At 41.3% G+C, this 18,800-nt stretch overlaps 1 protein-coding gene across 1 annotated transcript in view; it reads left to right on the forward strand.

Moving 5' to 3' along the window:
* The window catches only part of CDK5RAP2 (CDK5 regulatory subunit associated protein 2), an 88,895-nt gene extending 73,290 nt beyond the window's left edge, over positions 1-15,605 (forward strand). Inside the window, exons 30-39 of the mRNA XM_014950402.1 lie at positions 1,565-1,681; positions 2,350-2,539; positions 2,755-2,876; positions 4,270-4,518; positions 6,224-6,307; positions 6,409-6,668; positions 8,997-9,143; positions 11,137-11,275; positions 14,262-14,308; positions 14,941-15,605. Of these exons, the coding sequence (XP_014805888.1) occupies positions 1,565-1,681; positions 2,350-2,539; positions 2,755-2,876; positions 4,270-4,518; positions 6,224-6,307; positions 6,409-6,668; positions 8,997-9,143; positions 11,137-11,275; positions 14,262-14,308; positions 14,941-15,000 (1,415 nt within the window). The 3' untranslated portion in view covers positions 15,001-15,605. The remainder of the gene's footprint in view (positions 1-1,564; positions 1,682-2,349; positions 2,540-2,754; positions 2,877-4,269; positions 4,519-6,223; positions 6,308-6,408; positions 6,669-8,996; positions 9,144-11,136; positions 11,276-14,261; positions 14,309-14,940) is intronic.
* Positions 15,606-18,800: the final 3,195 nt, after the last annotated feature.

Here is an 18,800-nt window from a genome sequence, read left to right on the forward strand (position 1 = left end):
GTGCATATCATGGCGCACTACATCCCAGTTAGGTAGTGGGTAAAAGCTTCAGTTGGGATTACAATAAAATGAGATTACTCGGAGGAAGTGCTGCACATCAAATTGAATTGAACTGCCAGAGCTGAAAGGCATCCTCCTCATACATTCAGCTAATTTTTTTTTTTTTTTTGCCACCTGGTTATTTCTCTATTACCCAAATAGTTGACACTCATGTAGTTATCTCAAGCTTTAAAGCGTAGGAGATACTGGGATAACCAATCAACTGAAAAGTACTTTTAATAGTAATGTTAATTCCAGTGGGTCCTGAAGTGTTTTACTGACTATAAGCAGGTTATAAAGGGCAATAACAATTACTTGACTAGCATTTCAGGGGCAGCACCTTGAGAGTGGAATGTGGCACTTTTCAGGCTGTAATGTAACATTACACATCGCAGTGGGATGAATAGCATAAATAGAGTACATTATGAGGATCACCAGGGCTGGAATTGATACACGATTTAACACTTATATTTGTATGACTAGTGCAATAAGATCCTGAGAGCAGGATTCATCACTCTTAAGTTGCTAAAAGTTAGACATCTAAATCTGTGCTGGTTACCCAGAGCTTCTGGTGGGGGCACAGGGGAGAAGTATGTCTCCTTGGAGGACAGGGTGCCTCATTTCAGGGAGGTGTGAGGGGTATGTCGGGTGAGTCACTTTCTGGAGGTGCCTATTTCTCCCCATGGCTGTTGATGGTTGATCAACACTGGCTCAGTTATCTTAATTTTAGATGCACAAATTTAAGAGGGATGAATCTTCATCCCTGTGATGATAAATGGGTTCTCAGCAAGTAATCAGAGGCAAAGACAGTGACTCCAGCCTTACGCTCTAGACTGGCCTGGTAACAAAAGTATGACCAGAGTATTTATGGTACTTGCTCTCTGGAGGTGCCTGTCTCTCCCCATGGCTGTTGATGGTTGATCAACACTGGCTCAGTTATCTTAATTTTAGATGCACAAATTTAAGAGGGATGAATCTTCATCCCTGTGATGATAAATGGGTTCTCAGCAAGTAATCAGAGGCAAAGACAGTGACTCCAGCTTTATGCTCTTGACTGGCCTGGTAGCAAAAGTATGACCAGAGTATTTATGGTACTTCCTACATTAACCACTGTGGATTAGTTGGTAGAATATAGTGGTCCTCTGTGATGGTGTCATTAAACACAAGAGTATTAACAAAGCAAAGCATTTTGGATTATTTTCAAAGAATAGCAATGACACGAAATACCCCTGCGTTTTGCCCTGTTGGAATTTTAGCTGAGAGGTAAAGACTGCCAGGGATAATTTTGCAATTTTGGTAATGGTTGCCCAGCAATGAGAGGTACTTGTGATGCGGGGCTTTGGATTACTTGGCATGAACCTGAGCTGCCTTTTACTCTGTAGGGATAACCTTCAAAATATATAGGGGAGAAATATCTTTCATAACATGTTTTTCTGCAATTTTTTAAATTGTTCTTGTCTGGAAAGTTTAATCTTTAATGACCTAGAGATGACTCATAAATCATCTTTTATGTATATATTTATAGGTTCTGCAAACATTTTTATCCATGGCTCAGAGCAGCATAATTCCCTGGCTTCTGAAATACATTTCCTGAGGAAGCAAAATCAAGTTCTGAATGCAATGCTAGCAAAAGGATCCAGAGGTAAAAATGTAAAACTCTGATTTACAGGAGTAGACCCCAACTCATTTCAGAGCGGAAAACAATAAAATATTAACAGTCCATTTATTAAACTGTCTTAACCATTCTTCCCATTCCTGAAATTCCATGCTCAACCATATGCATTAAATCTGGGGCTGACGGTTACACAGGAGTAGTGGTTGCTCCTTTCTGTTTACCTGTAGTTTGATAGATAAATAGGGCTGGGAAGGAGAAGGCAGAGGGATTTCTGTGAGACAAAGAGGAACATGGGTGCAATGTGCCCTAGAACACAGTTCTTTTCTTCCTAAAGAGAACTCAGCTCCACTATTTTGTGAAGACTGGCAAAATTCGTGTGCCTGCTTTGGGACCCTGCTGACACGAGTTGTTCAATACTGTCCTTCTGCCAAATTCCAAGTGGTGTTGAGGACATTTAGGATATAGGATTGTACACATGGTTTTATTGAGCCTTTGTGAGTCCTGGGGGTTAAACGTTGCAGGTTACAGAAGGTGCATCTAGCAAAAGTCATTAGGAAATAGAAATCCTGAAACCCTAAAGCTCACAAGAGCAGTAGTTATTTTCTGACAGTCTCTGAAAAAGCTGGTGTTAGTAAAAAGCATAGCTTTAGTGGGTTGTGGGCATTGCAAATACCTTGTGTTTCTTCTTGTTTCAGATAAACAAAAGGAAAATGAAAAGCTAAGAGAATCTCTTTCTAAAAAGAACACAATCATTGAGCATCTTCATGAGGATTATGAATGCATCAAGAAAGAAAATGAAAAGTTGCAAAAACAAATTGGCCAAAAGGAGAATGAAACCAGATATCTCACCTGTCAAATTTACAGCAGTCGTAATGAATTAAACAGGTATTGATTCAGTCCACATTTAGACATTCATTTAGAGGAGAAAATTGTCAATGTGACAAGCACATGTTTAGCCATAGCCATTAACATTAATGAGGTGCATAGATAAATTAAAAAGGCAAGGGAAGAATTATGGGGGAAAGGGGAATGGATTTTAGATTTTGAAACAAAAGGTAAGAATTTAACTTTTAACTTAGCAATTTATTGTGACTTAACAGATTGCAAACAGAAATTAATGTAAAGCAACATCAGCTCTCTGAGAATGAGAAGTTACTGCAGTCGCTCCGAACTGAGATCAAGGTTTATGAAAAGTTGGAAGAAGCAAGAAGGAAGAGGACAGGTATAAATGCACAATTATTTCTGTACCCTCAGCCTTTGCAACCCATCCCTCCCCGAATATGATCTTGTCAAAGGAGACTAGGGCCCTCTTTCTTTCTTTTTTTCTACTTGTGTCTGCAAAGTAGAACTGACAACTTGATAAAATGCTTTTTACTTGGGAGCGTAACTGCGAGGATGAGATGTGTGATATGTTCTGACTTAGGCACACCCAAGTTTCCTTTATCTTTTTATTTAAGCTAAAACCAAATATTGACGATTCAGTGGCTCCAGCTGGATAAGCTTCAGGGGGATCCTTATGTATTTACTTGTCATCTGAATTCCATGCTGCTGCATCCTCGGGGGTAGAGCTTACTCAGGGAGTGTGTGCTTTCTCTTCTCTGAATATGGGGGTGGTGTTGTCTCCCTTGGGCTTGGGGGAGAAGTGCTGGCACTGCTTTCCCAAGGAGACCTTTAATAATTTCCCACCCTCTTTTCTGCCACTAAAGGTAGGAATGAGACTTATAGGAGTTCTTCCTGCCCCTTTTAAGGAAGCTGTACCACCACGTAACGTAGCACATATGGTTAGGAAAGGAGTGGAATGCTGTTCATTGCTGCATACTCGCCACAGGAGCCAGCAAATTTCCCATTGGAAATTCTTGTAAAAGTTGATTTATTTTTTTCCTTCCTGCTACTTTAAGTATCGCGCCCTGCCGTCGCCGTGTTTCATGCCTAGCTGCAGCAGCAGAGCCCTGTTGGCATAAGGCTTTAAGCCAAAGTTGGCTCAGGGATGAAGAAAGTCTCCTTGCAGAACTGGCAATGTAATTAGAGAGGAGCAGCACCCTCCTCCTGCAGCTGAGCCCCCTCCCACTGTCAGGAGAACAGTTTGATTTCAGCATGAAAGGAGACATGGAATTGTTTGTGTACTGACCTCCTCCTATGAAAAGGCGAACGCAGCCCGTGCTTTTTTTCAGGTTCAGATTTGTTCCTCTGGTTGCCAGGTGATCTCTATTTTCTTTTTTCTTCTATGTATAAAATTAAACTTCCAATTCTGCTCCTTCCCTCCTCCGCACTCCGAGATTACCCATTCCTTTTTCTTTCCCCAGACTCTGCGTTAATGCACTTCAAATTTTATAAATCCTCTTCGTTCTCTTTTTATTATATTTTTTTGCTTTTGGTATGAGGCTTATTAGCTTTTATGGACAAAGTGAAAAATCATTTTCGGCTTTTGAAATCTTTTGAGGGTAGAAGCAATTAAGACGTGCTTTTTTGTCAAACCATTATCTTAATGCCGTTTGTAGTTAATTCTTAATATTGAGGATAAAGCTGGCTATAATTTACTTGCTCAGCATTCTGATAATGGCTAATATTATTTTAATTGTTAAAGATGTTAAGTGTTTCTTTTGAAATTGCCTCAGATCCCAGATGTGATGCATCGGAAGAATTCCGAAAAGATCAGAATAGTCCACTTGACTTACACGAACTCTTGACTGAAATACAGAGTTTGCGAGTGCAGCTTGAGAGAAGCACAGAGACAAACAAGTCCTTGCACGAGAAATTAGAGGAGCAGCTTTCAAAAGAGAAGAGGGAGGAAGCGGGATCGGTGTCAGCTGTGAATATCAACTATCTTTTCAAACAAGAATCTCAGCATCGTGCAGGAGAGAACGGTACGGTGCCATATGGGCTCTTGTTATACTGCAGAACCTGGGCCTTGTTCTTGGAAGATGCTCTTAAAGCTTCACACAACATCAGCTTTGTGTTTGGGAGCTGCCCCCAGCCCTTCCCCTCCCTTTCCCCTTAGAGCTATTAGTGCATGGGGGGGGTGAAATGCAAACTGCACTGTCCTGTAGCCTCCAGCTGTCACTGCCTTCTCACTCAAGAGCAGCATTTGCAGACGGTCTCTGGGATGGAAAGATGCCTTCAATAAATTGCCTTAAATTTTGCTTACCTGGGGGTTCTTTTTTTAATGCAGAGCTCTCTAGCATTTGCTAAGGGTGGGTATGTATTACTCAAGAATGATCAATAAGTGCACTAAATGGTCTTTGTATAAATCAGTTGTCCCCTTTTTGCCCTTGAGGAATATTTTACCTTTATTTCAATCACTGTTAAGTGATACTGTTTCAGCAAATCAGGGAAAATGTAGTGTTTACACTCAGGGTTAGGTTATTGTCCTGATGTGGATGTACATGGGATAGAGAGGGCACAGGAATGTTCTTCCTTGTGCTAAAGCACTCACATAGTAACACCTTTCCATACTGCAGCGTAAATCCACCAGTGCAGATGTGCATCAGGTTATGGGAACCAGTAGTAATGGGGCTTTCTGGGTCCTTACACCTCACCAGAAGGTACAAACCTCAACCTTAGCACCATGCAGGTGGGTCCATACACTTCACCAGGAGGTACAAACCTCAACCTTAGCACCATGCAGAGTGAGCAGCTCCAGCCAGAGCATTAGGGTGAGAGCTGGTGAGACACAACTGGGTTTTTTACCAGATAACTTCTTCTGTGGTTCCATGGTGTCCAATCGGAACCATACTTCAGTTGAAATATATAATGAGCATAACTCTGTGCTGCTCTCTACAAGTAAGAAAGATGTGGAATATAGCAAATACCATTTACGGGTTGCTACCATTCTCTGTGCACTTTATACTTGAAAGCTAAATTACAGTCATGTGGTCCATATCGGGGTGGTTCCTTGGGGCCAGTCGGGATCAAGTAGGTGTGGAACAGCTGTTCTGGGGAACCTGTACCACCAGTATCCCCAGATTGCATTTGTTCCTGGTTAGTTTCCAGGTAGCATCCTAGACGCTGCTTTTGACCTGCATCAGGAGCTGGAGAAGCTTGTTATTTCTTTGAGAAAATGGTGAATAGCGTTACCATAGCTTGGTTTGATATGGACCAGAAAGACTCTTTGGCATGTCAACAGCTGAATTTGTTAACTTTCTACATGTACTGTGGTTAGTCTTTACTTATAGCTACTTAGGGAATTTGGAAGGTCTGAAGAGAGGGGATATACATATATCTGATCTTAAGTATGATATAGCTGTGCAGAGTGTCATACTTTTTGTGGAGTTAATGGGAAGCTTACATTTGTTAATTAAAATATCTTCATCGGGATGTATTTTAAATTTTCTGACTGCCATTTGATTTTGGGAGATATTTAGAACTTTGGATAGATGCTAAAAAGATTAATGTAGGTAAATACTGGAAGATACATGGTGTGATACTAGAAAATTAGCTGTGTTTTCCTGCTTTCTGAGTCCAAGTGCGGCATCAGCAAAAAAAAAAAGGAACAGAAATAGAGCTAGAAATTTTTCATAATGCATGTTAACTTCTACTGATCCACTCTTCCTTGTCCTGTTTTATGTATAGAAAATCTTTGCAAATGCCCTGCTACCAGCAGAAACAACTGTGAGCTGCAGAAACACGGACGTTGCATTTCGCTCATGAAAACAGGTACATCCCAAACGTCTGTGTTACCAGTTTACCAGAGCTGCTGCGTCAAATCAGTTCTATAGGTAAGGATAAAAAAAAATTAAACACTTTTTCTGTCCCAGGTACGCACTTGGCCTCTAAAGATGATGTAGATGGCACTTCCCAATGCAGCAGCACTTCATCCTCCAGCACGGCCTGTACCCCTCGCCTTGTGCCGGGCCATCGCATGTGGGCAGACAAAAACGGGCGCCACGTCCTCGGCCTGATTGAGGATTATAATGCTCTGAGGAAGCAGATAACAGAAGGACAACAGGTTGTAGCAGAAATGGAGATTTCTCTAAGAGAGGTGACTGGTACGAAGCTGCAGGAGCCTGGAATAAAGGTAAACAAACAGTGAGAGCTGTTAGAGGATGGTGGATTTTACCTAGAGGTGCAAAATGCATAGGTTACAAAAGCAAAAAGGAGGAGGTCGATGGTGCAGCTGGCACCACTGGCTGAATAACTCTTTCAGGACACCTCAACCTCCACAGTCCAAGTCTCATCTAGATGCAGGCACCTATTTGTGATTCTGTGTTAATGAGGCTACAGATAAATTCGTTAATTCTGGGCCTTTAGTAAGCAATCTCACTCTTCCTTGCAACTTGAAATGAGGTGAAACTACTGACTTTCACTATGGAAATTGGTGATCGTTACACTAGAAACAATTAAAAAGCCAAACAAAAGCAACAACAAACAACCCAGATAAAACTCTAAAATGCTTTAAAAAGGGCTTAAACTAGGGATATGTATCAGTAATCTAAGGATAAAAATAATTAAGGTGATTTTTTTGTAACAAAGACTTGGGTAAACCCAGGCAATATGAGACAGTTAAAAGAAATCTGATACACAACTGATAAAGTTCCTCACTTATGTATATTCAACCCTTCAGTAACACCAGGTGATAACTGTGCATTAATGATTCATTTATGCTAATGAAGATCGTTTCATATTAGAGAAGCTTTCTAATATTTTTCCACTTCCTGGTGTCAGTTGAACACTTTAGAAATATCAGTAGCTAGTCTAGAAACTTGATTATTTCATTTATGATCAAATATTGCCTTCTAAGACATAGCGTGGTGTCCTTTCTGCATCATGTGTGACACAGTGATGGCAAGTCATGTGCTCTTGCTGTAGTCTTAAAGGACAATTATTAAACCAATAAAGTGTTTGTCTTGAATAATGTCAGGCCTTTTCCTCTAGAATCAGGAGAAGAACTAGTGTTTACTTAACGCTATATTTTTTCTTATTTAATAATGTTAATTTCTGGATACAGTTAACAATAGCGTTTCTGGGGTTGATTAAGGCAAATCTACCTACAAGCTTCAACAAAAAGGAAGGAATAATCTGAATGTGTCTATGGCAGCTCATGAGGAACTAAGAAACTTAAACAGCAACAGGAAAGGCTTGGATCAGGCATTTAAAACAACACAGCAGTGATAAAAATAGTGAAACAGCAATGGATGGTGCTCAGAGACACTGTGACTGGGGGCGCTTTTAAGAACAGATTACAGCAATGTTTGAAAAATTCCATGTGGCACTGTCCTGCCTTGGAGTGGGAAAGTAAACTAGGTGACTAATGAAGGTCCTTTTCACCCCTATGATTTTATGATAGTATAAATGTTGTAAAAAACCATGCTCACTCTTCTTCAAAATCCAGAATGTCTCAACTACATGGATAAATTCACACTACTTATTTTTCTAGTTATAATTAGTAAAGGTATTGAAAATGCAGTCTGCAACAATTCTGAAATTCTTTTTGTGGTATCACATGTGTGCTCACACAGTAAAATTATGTCTGAATGACACTTAAGACTCTCTGAAGTATCATATATTTTCAAATGACCTAGTTAAGCTACTGATAATGACTGAAAAAGTAATCTCTCTGTAAGTTTTAAACTTGTTTTGTTGGTGTAAAGATAAAAGCAGTAAGTTTCACAATTTGCAGTTTCCTATCAAGCTTTACATCACTGAAGTTTCAAACTACTTAGCAAATGGGATATTTTATGTGACTGGAGGATTCTGGTTAGATAACAATGCTAAATAAGTATTCAAATTCTATGCTGCATGGGGCAGGAACTGCGAATGCTTTTCTTTCATTATCCTTCCCCCTTCTGTATCTCCATTGCTTTGGTAATTCATTTGCTCCCCTTGTATTCTTTCCCTCCTTTATTTCACATTTATGCAATTTCTTCAATTTGGTTTTCTCATCTGTCAGCAGAGGAAAACATTTTATGTGTGTCCTGATAGTTATTTTAGCATTAAATGGAACAGTTTAAAGGGTCTGCTAAGGAAGAAACATCTATATTGCTTAAATTGATGTCTGTAATCATTTGACTTTCAAATAACGTGACATGAAATGCAAATGGAGAGAGAAGAGAGTTGCCAACTATTACCATGTGGCGTAGCAAATCTAGTAAATGTAATCTATTATTAATCACGGTTATTGATTAGGATAAATCCCCTTCCTCCCTGAAATTCTTAGATAATGCATAATTCAGCACTCTTTGTAAACTAACAAATTAGCTTTTGTGGCACACAATAGCTGTGTGCATCATCTGAAATATGAAATCACACCAACTGGATTTAAACCATTAATTAAGATTACATTTTCATGACGTTTTAAGCATAAAACCTAATATGATGTCTCTATGGCTCTCATCCACCCATCTAGGTACCAGACCAGGCATCACTGTGTGGCTTTTCTGCCAACATTCACACAGTGCAGCAGATTTTAGAAGAAGCTGCTCGTTTACTGAAACTTCTCTGGAGAGTTTCCCTTCCGCTGAAACCCGTGCACGGTACCACTCACGGCACTCAGGTATTATTGTGGTTCTTTTGAGGGGGTTTTGTGGGGTTTTTTAACTGTTGTTGTGTGTCAAGGGTGACGTACCAGTTAGGAACAGGCCATTTGGGAAAATCTTTTAAAAATCATGAACCCAGGATGCCCAGTCTCTGGCCACATGGATTTAGTAGGTCTCACCACTGAAGGCTGAGGCTGAGTGTGTGCTGGCTTTCTCTCCTCATCATACCAAAGTCTTTATTTACAAAAGACTTTATATTAAAGATGTAATCTGTGACCCTGATACTCAGGAAACCCAGGCTGGTGGCAAACGTTCCATTTCATGGAGAAAAGGTTTGGGCTCCCTGTTCTAGAGCCAAATTCAATTTGGTTATTTGTCTACTGGTACCAACAGAAACTTCAGCAACTTTGATGTAATCTAAGCTACATTTTTCCTTTTACGTTTTTGATGCCTAAGCTGTAAAATTGGATGCTTTTTTAAAAGTGTGACAAAACCCCGAGACAAGTTTTATAACATTTTAACTAAAAAGGATTGCACTATGCAAATGAGTGAAAGTAAACCGAATGAGGAATGAATTATCTATACTGTCATAATACCACCACTCAGTAATGAAACTGTTTCAAACGCTGGCTTTAAAATAAATCTAAAGTGTTTTCACTGAGGTTTTTGTATGTGTTGCTTAAGGGAAGCAGGCTATTGCTGAAAAAAAAAGCCCCAATCTCTAGGAAAGTAAAATTTTATATATCATTTTAATAACATTTTTGGATGTTATTTCCTAGCATCCTTAATTGCATAAAATCACAAAAGCAGTAAGAGGGAACTGTGCTGTCTAATATATTCACTGGTGTGTCAGCTCCATGTTTGGGATGTCTTGACAAGTGTGTGTCCTTCCATTTTCATCCTCATGTACCGTCTGTACAGACAGCTACACACACACACACACACACACAGCTCTCCGTGTGGGGGTGATGCACCTGATGCTTTACTGTCACACTGATCTGAACCTTCTTGGTCTGGATCAGTCATTTCTTGAAAATATCTCACCTCAATGTGGGGGGGATCTGAGTTCCCAGGAGTGCATCTAATTAGAGCCTAATGGAATCTTTTCTGGAGTTTCTTATCCAACATCTGAAGATCTCAAGGATATCAGATGGCTTCTGATGTCCTAAATGCAGTAATGGAAGAACATCTCTTGAAAAGATACTGAGCATTCACTGCCTTCTCTTCAGCCCCACAGGAGCTGTGAGTGATCAGTTCTGCTGAAGAGCTAAATGCTTGGGGCAAATTCCAGAAGACAGGATTATTTAACATGTGCCACAACAAGAAAAAAAAATATCTACAAGCTTAAGTTTGTGTGAGGATCCAGATGAGAGATTCCAGCAGACTGTGCCAGGGCTGCTCACAGGACTGTTTTACCAGGTGCTAACTGTAACCTGGTTGGAATTGGTGGAGAAAACTGAATCTTAAATAATGATACTGCCAAATAATTTTGCATTAAAACTCTCCTGGTCACTCGTGCAATGCCTCTTAGCCCTTTGATAAAGGCAGCATCAACTCTTAAGAGAACACAGGAGAAGAAATCTGTGAACCAGGCAGACAGGACACTTGCTGATCCCATAGCACTGTCCTTCATTAGATTTTTTTTTTCCAGTTGAGGCAATTTAAAAAAAAGAAGAGAGGAATAGAAGTTTCAAAACAAAACCAGGCACTGGTGTTAAGACTTTTCTCAGACAAACAGAAAAATTAATAAAAGCCAGCTAAGAATTGTAGTTGTCTCCTGTCAGATGTCTCTGTGTGTCACTGGGGATGTGGAAGGACAGGCTCTCAGTGACGTTTCACTCCTTTAAGTTGTTCATACTCTAAGGAAGCTTGAGGGCACTTCTACAAAAGTATTTAGCAATTCACAACGTACAAAGTACTTTTATATAATACTTCAATATGCTATTTTCTTAATCCAGGATGAAGGAATGAAGGCAGAAGTAAATATGCTATTTTCTTCTCTCAATCCAGGATGAAGGAATGAAGGCAGAAGTACTTAGATTGCGTAAGAAACTGTCTGAGCAGGAGAAGAAGTTACACAGCGCCGTGAAACGCTTGCACTGCACCAACCAGCTGAAGGAGAACATGGAGAAAGTCATCATCGACCAGTGTAAGTGTATGCTTTATTACCAGTTCCTTTTTTTAATTTTTGTGGTCCTCTAGAAATTGGAGAAACAGCAAAATGACTGTAGGCACCCTGTTCTGTAGTCGCTCCTTGTGTGCGCTCAGTGGTTAGTGACAAACACTTCATGAGGTTCAGACTGCACAGAACTGGTGGAGCCTCAAAGAAGTTGCCCAACTCCGAAAGGCTGCCTAGAACATCATGAGAAGCAATATTTGGTTTTACACAACCCACAGATGATGTGTCAATCCATGCAGCTGGTGCTAATTGCCACTAATTACTTCAGTTACTCCATTTCAGGTAGCGCCATTCCCCAAGTTTTCTAGCCTGTGATGGTTCCTGAAAAGTTACTGTTGCTGTACGCCATTCCTGCCAGATTTTTTGACATTGTCCTTCTCAAAATTGTGATTTTTGCCTCAATGTTGATAAATGTGGAATTAGGCTTTTAGATTTTGTGAGGTGCTGGTCTGTTGCGTGTATCACACGGCAGCCGCACACTGGGAAATGCCAAAGCAGCAGCAAAGGAGATTTGTCAACCCTTTACACCAGACTGAGAAGTGTAAGAGAACAGAAGGCTCAGAAAAAGGGAAACAAAAGCTTACTATGAGTCATTTTTTAAAGAAAAATAGAGACATGCTGTGGAATATTTTACTCTTAGCAGCCATACCTAGAAAATTATCTGGAAACATGAAACCAAGGGGGACATAGGCTGTGTTAAACCAAGTGTCTGAAGAGACCCGGGGCTGTATTGTAGCTGTGTTAAACCAAGTGTCTGAAGAGACCCATCCCTTCTGCTTTAGAGTTTAATCACTCATCAGAAGGGATCTGAATGGATCCAGACTCTTCTCTACCTTCATGCTAGGGGAATGTGTGTATTGCTGGAGGAGGATTTAATTTTCTTAGAGAAAATAATAGTCTATCCTTACCTTCTCTTAAGAGGTGGGACTAAATGACTCATTAGTCTGTGCTGGAATGGCACCTGTGTTATCAGTAATTCAACTATACTGTAAAATGTTACACATCATACAAAGTTATGAAAATGGCCATGATGCTATAAGTTACTCAAGTCACTTAAATGCAATGTAGAGGAAGAAATGTTATTTTGCTCCATAGCCTGTAATTTTTATATCTAAGGTACATGGATCTTCTGCCTGCAGATTATTTTAAGCATTTATGGGTTGGATTTTGTTGTATCAAATGATGTACAAGTTACTTATATTAAATCCAAAATTATGTTTTGTTCAGGTTTTAAAGTTAAATAGCTCAGTTCAGAATTGTCATATAAAAACCAAAGCTATTGTATTATGTCTGTCCTAATAGTATCCCCAGGGTAGATTTACTGGGTTAGTCTGGTCAGTCCCTAGTTCCAGTGATGTCTCAGACACAGGGGGTGATTTCAGTAGAGTTGGGCAGAGTATAAATCAACAGAGATTTTTATCCTTATGGCCAAAATGTTATCCCCAAGGCCACTCCACCCACCCATACTTATCAAACAGGAAAAAAACACATCTCCCCCTTATTTTGCTCACTCCTTTTCAGGGTGTTGAACCTCATCTGAACTGAGTCCTGGTAGAATGAAGCCTGCATTTTCTGAAATCTCCTTAATGCAAAGCACCGCGTGGCGAGCAGCAGCTTCACTATTAGTGTCACATCTTCTAAATTCTCTTCATGTACTGAATTTAATCTTTTTGATTTAGAAAAATCTAGTTTGCCAGGTGAAATGAATTTACTAGCAGAGCTCTTTATGAGCAGAGTGCACTCTGCTACACAGAAAGACCTAGGTACGATTTTCTGTAAGTTTCATTGATTATGGGAATTATGGATGTCAAGTTACTTTTGCCTTAAAGAGCAATTTTAGAAATGTTTCTAAATTGCATCCGTACACAAATTCCTGACCAAACATACAACAAAACTGATGAATCATGTGAAGCTGCCGGGTTTTGTTAGGATGCTTACACTTGTTATTTCTTCCTCTCTCCTTTTGCCAGTAAGAAAGCAAAGGCATCGCAGTAGGTGACCTTGCCTGCCTTCATCCTCCAAACATCCTGTTAGCTGGCCACTCCTCTGAGGATATTCAAGTTGCCTCTGTTATTTAGTTGAGCATTCCTAAATATATTTAGAAGCAGAGACTGGAACATTCTTGTGGCTCCAAGTCTTCTGTGTGCTTTCTCTGGCGAGAGAACTCATTGCTTCTAAACCTCATCTGAACCTCAGAACATGTAACAATGCGCTGCCAAATTGCAGTAATCTGCCAAGGGTATAATTATCTCATGACAGCTCTACCCTTGGAGTTGTTGGGTTCTTATTATTGTAATGAAAAATCTTTATTATGGCTAAATTGTTTATTTTTGAGACTGGAATATTAAATTGGTACTTGCGAGTGGTATTTTTCAGCAGTTATGGAGCTGACACAGATTAGAGAATCACATATTTAACCTGACATTTCTAAATAGTGGTTTTGTTTAGAAGCAGCCCCTCCTCCCTTCACAGGTCTTGCGCTGTCCCCGCAGAGACAAACAAGCTGGATGAGTAGAGAAAACTTGGACTCCTTCAGAGCAAACTGCTGACATGATTTCCCTTTAGCATCTATAGGTTGCTTTGTCCTTGAACCTCCGGAGGAGCTGGCTGACTTCTTTTGCCATCTGTCCTATTCCCACCCCTCATCCCCCATAACCTCTCACTGCACAATTTTTCTCCCCCTCTTGCTAACCTTCCCCCCCAAGATAGATCAATAGATGGATCAATATTAATAATAATAGATCAATTGTAGATTTCTCACTCACCACCTCCCCTTAAAATGAAGAGAAACTCTTCCAGTACTGACTTAGATCAAGGGAACGTTTGTTGGTTGCCTGGTCACCGCCCATAGTGGATATTTGAGTTCATATGTTATTAAATATTTGGTCATAAGGTCCACACAGGGACTATGGAAAGACTCTGCAGCATTGTTTTTCATCTCCTCTTTCTTTTCCAGTGGTTTTGACTCACGATGTCTTAAAGAAGGCAAGAGGAAACCTGGAAGTAAGTTAAATTTTTGCTCGCATTAAATTCTGTGGTATATACTCATTAGAAATATGCCTTGCTGTGTCAGGAGTATTTTGCAGAATTAGTCTGTTTTGCTTTAGGTTTGCTACCTAATCATGCCTGGGTGACAGCAGTTTAGTATGATAAATAATCTCCAATGTTTGATGGTTAAATTAGAGTTTTATGACTGACCACATAAACAGCTAAGCCTCTTTTCTGACACTTTGCCTAGATTAATATTCACGTCTGTCATCTTCTTCCAGGAGTTTATTTTCAGCAAATCACAGTCCAATAACCTGTCTGCTGAACAGGTTCACAAAAGACACCCTTATTTTAAAAAAAAAAAAAAAAAAAAAAAAAAAGACCCAATAGGCAAAGCTTTTGCAAACAGCTATTTGCTAATGCAGGGTATTAAATTAGTTTGAGTGTTTAAGTAATCACTGTTCAGATTTGATTTCTCCCAGAAGGTTCAGACTTTACTCCCAGAAGGATGTAATACACTTCTTGACTCCTAAATCCCATCCTTTTCCTCACTCCCCTCTTTTGCAGCTTCATGGTGCAGGGGTAGGGACAAATTATGAGCATTTAAAGTCCTGTAAAATAATAATAATTGCTGCTTTTCTAACCAGGTCCCGCCAGCTGAGAATCAAAAATCACCTTCCTGTACCAGCAAAAAGAGGATTATCTGAAGGAGAAAGTTCTACCAGTAGAGACCGGTCCTGTGATTGTTGTTTGCTTCTTTATGCCTTACTATTTATTGATGTAAAAAACATTTGTTCAGCTCTTTTAATGGAATCAGCCTTTGACCAAAAAAAAAAGACGACAAAAAAAGAAAGCTTTTGGTAAATAACTTATTTAACATTTTTCTGTAATGTAAAAGATTGTTTTTAATATTTATTACTGAAGCAAGGTACTGGAGGGATTGAAGAAAAATCCAGATTTTTTTTAAAGTTAGCTCATTTGAATTTTTATATTTGTACTTGTCATGTCATAAAACTATTTGTGTGTAGTCAAACAGGTCCTGAAAGAATCCAAAATGTGATTCACCTTCCAAACTCTTTCTCTACTGCTAAAAGAATGTAGGTTAAAAAAAAAAAAGAATTCTGCCAGTTGTCATTGTTTTGTAGCAATGTGAGAGATGTTTAATATTTTAAAGCATTTTAAACATAATGGAAAGATTCTTCTGGAATTCAGAAGAACCATTGAGCTTTCTTACTGCCCTGTTAGAAACATAGGTTGATGCTAGGTCTGAAAGTATTACTTCAAATCAGACAATTAAAAAGAAAAGTAATCAGAAATGTGTTTGTGCTGTTTTGGGGGGCATCGGGAAGAGTGTGATCAGCAGGTGGAGGGAGGTCATCCTGCCCCTCTGCTCTGCCCTGGGGAGGCCCCATCTGGAGCACTGGGTCCAGTTCTGGGCTCCCCAGTTCCAGAAGGACAGGGAACTGCTGGAGAGGGGACAGCAGAGGGTACAGAGATGAGGAGGGGCCTGGAGCATCTCCCCTTTGGAGGAGAGGCTGAGGGTCTGTTTAGTCTGGAGAAGAGCAGACTGAGGGGGGATCTGATCAACACCTGTAAATACTTAAAGGGTGGGTGTCAAGAAGATGGGACCAGCTTTTTTCCAGTGGTGCCCAGGGACAGGACAAGAGGAAACAGGCACAAACTTGAACATAAGAAGTTCCACCTAAACATGAGGAGGAACTTCTTTCCTGTGAGGGTGGCAGAGCCCTGGAAGAGGCTGCCCAGGGAGGTGGTGGAGTCTCCTTCTCTGGAGACATTCAAACCCACCTGGAGAGGTTCCTGTGCAACCTGCTCTGGGTGGACCTGCTCTGGCAGGGGGATGGACTGGATGATCTCCAGAGGTCCCTTCCAACCCCATAGCATTCTTTGTAGGTGTCAGCGGGAGGGTTGGCCATATTCCATCCTGCCCCACAGCCATTGTGCCTGGGAGCTTTTAGTAAAGAAAAACAACAATAAAGCCCTTACCTTCACCCCAAGTGCTGACCTCTGGTCCATCCCCAGGGACTGAAAGCTCAGCGAGGAGAGGCCGTTGTCTGTAGCAGACGGCAGGGGGAGGCAAATGCGTTCGTCTGGATTAGAGGAAAGATGCCAGAAAAACTGGAAAAGTTAAAAATAAACTTTGCAAATTGCGAAGGGGGGGTGGAGGCAGAGGAAGAGCATGCAGTCAGACTTGTTCTTCAGTCTCTTCACACATTATTGTCCTCACAGCTCACTAAAAACGTCAAGTTAATTTTACTAAGTAGCTAAATTATAGACACTCAGATGTAATCAAAATCCGCTATACATTTCAACTTTCAAAATTAATCATCCTACGTTTTTGAGTTACAACACCTGAAGGGAACAGCTGTACATCTATATATAGTACACCCATGTCTCCTGGTCGTCTTACAGCCTTTTTTCCCCCCCAACACCATCTGTACTTACAAATAAATAAATAGATAAATAAAATGTTTCCCTTTCCTGAGACGATTTGCCACTTACTCCTCAATGGTCCCTGTTGTGCCCTCTTGGAGCTTCTCCTGACCCCTTTTTTCCTTCCCATCAGCTCCTGTTGCTGCTTCCAGGTCACAGCAGAGCAGGAACGTGGTCACTGCTGGGATTTGCTTAACCAAGGGGGAAAAAAAATAATGTAATATATCATTACCTCTTTAAAAAGAGAGGATTCTATGAGATCAAAGTATTTCATCTTAATGAGAAGTGCCTTTTAAACACACACAATTTACTGGGCTGGTTTAAAAATAATTAAAAAAAAAAAAAGCTTACCAGATGGAGGGCTGCAGAAGACAAAGCTTCTGGAGTGTTAAACTTTGTTCCCATTAAACAAAATTAAATTTTCCTTTAAAAAAATAATTGTGCATGGGGAAAAGCAGCCGTGTAAGCAAATGGAATTAGAGGAGGAGCTCATCTGCTTCACGAGTTCCTGCCCGTGCTTTAGCTCCGTGCCCAAGATGATCTGGGACATCATGGAGAGGAGGTCGGGAAGGAGCATCTGAGCAGGGAGACCCCTGGGGCTGGTGGCTTCACCCGTGACCTTGAGCTTCTCGGCTCTTCTCGGAGGCTTCCAGGCAGCACACGGGCTGTGGGCTGTCTCCAGCAGGCTGCTGGAGGCCTGTGACATTAAGGAAAAAAGCAGGATAAATTAGAAAAAAAAGGCAACAGACAGCTTTTTCCTCGTCTTTAGGGCCCCTACAACATGTGCAGCTTCACACCAGCGCTGAATAAAGAAAATATTTAGTGAACCCAGGGCAGAGCAGCACGTTCTGGATCCACACGGGCACCCGGTGCTGCCGCCATCCCCGTGGGGCTGGGGACCAGCCTGGTCCTCACCTCTGCCCGATGGAACAGACAGAAATAACAGTCAAAAAAAAAAATCACAGGTGGGTGGTTGTATTAAAAATAAATCAATGCTAATGCATTCAGGCGTTTAAAAACAAAAGCGCAGCAGATCTGTGTGGTATTTGAATCTCCACAAAAGCTGCCGGGTCCATTTTTTTATTCTTTTTTTGGGGTGGGGGGCTGTGGGGTGAGGGTGAGGCTTTGGGGGACCCTGTCTGCCGGGGCAGAGGGATGGGTCCTCACGGGGACATGTCCTGAAGAGCTGAGCAGAGGGCAATGCACCCGCTCGACATTTTGGGTTTATTTTTAAATGCTCCCGACCCAGACGGAAAGTAAATCCTGTCATCGCTTCCAAATCCAACAGAAATGACAATATGGGAAGAAAAAATAGAAAAAGAAAGCGGCGACGCTCATCGGAATCCTATTGACAGCACAAAACCCCGATTTACAGGCAACCAAAGCCCAATCCTGGCTCACCCCGGAGGGAATCTGCCTGATGCCCCGGGTGCCTGGAGCTTCTCCAGCCCCGCTGGCCTGGGGGTGAGGCAGCTCTGCCACCAGCAAGACCACCTGCAAGGTCCCACCACAGCAGTGCCCCCAAGCCCCTACAGCCCCTCGTATTAAAGCCCTGTGACATATGGGTACTGCTGCTGGCCAGGGGTGTTTGGCCATCACAAAGCCCAGCACATTGGGGTAATTTCCCTAGAATCACAGCATCACCTGGGTTGGAAGGGGCCTTTCAGCTCATCTAATCCAAGCATCAACCCAACACCGTCAAGGCCACCACTGACCGTGTCCCTCAGCACCACATCTGCCTGGCAAGCCCAGCACATTGGGGTAATTTCCCTAGAATCACAGCATCACCTGGGTTGGAAGGGGCCTTTCAGCTCATCTAATCCAAGCATCAACCCAACACCGTCAAGGCCACCACTGACCGTGTCCCTCAGCACCACATCTGCCTGGCTTTTAAATCCCTCCAGGGATGGTGACTCCACCACTTCCCTGAGCAGCCTCTCCCAGGGCTTGACAACCCTTTACAGTGAAGAATTTTTTCCTGATATCCATCCTGAACCTCCCCTGGCACAACTTGAGGCTGTTTCCTCCTGTCCTATCACCTGTTCCTCAGGCAAAC

The sequence above is a fragment of the Calidris pugnax genome, unplaced genomic scaffold (assembly GCF_001431845.1).
Source record: "Calidris pugnax isolate Ruff unplaced genomic scaffold, ASM143184v1 scaffold22, whole genome shotgun sequence".
Lineage (NCBI taxonomy): Eukaryota > Metazoa > Chordata > Aves > Charadriiformes > Scolopacidae > Calidris > Calidris pugnax.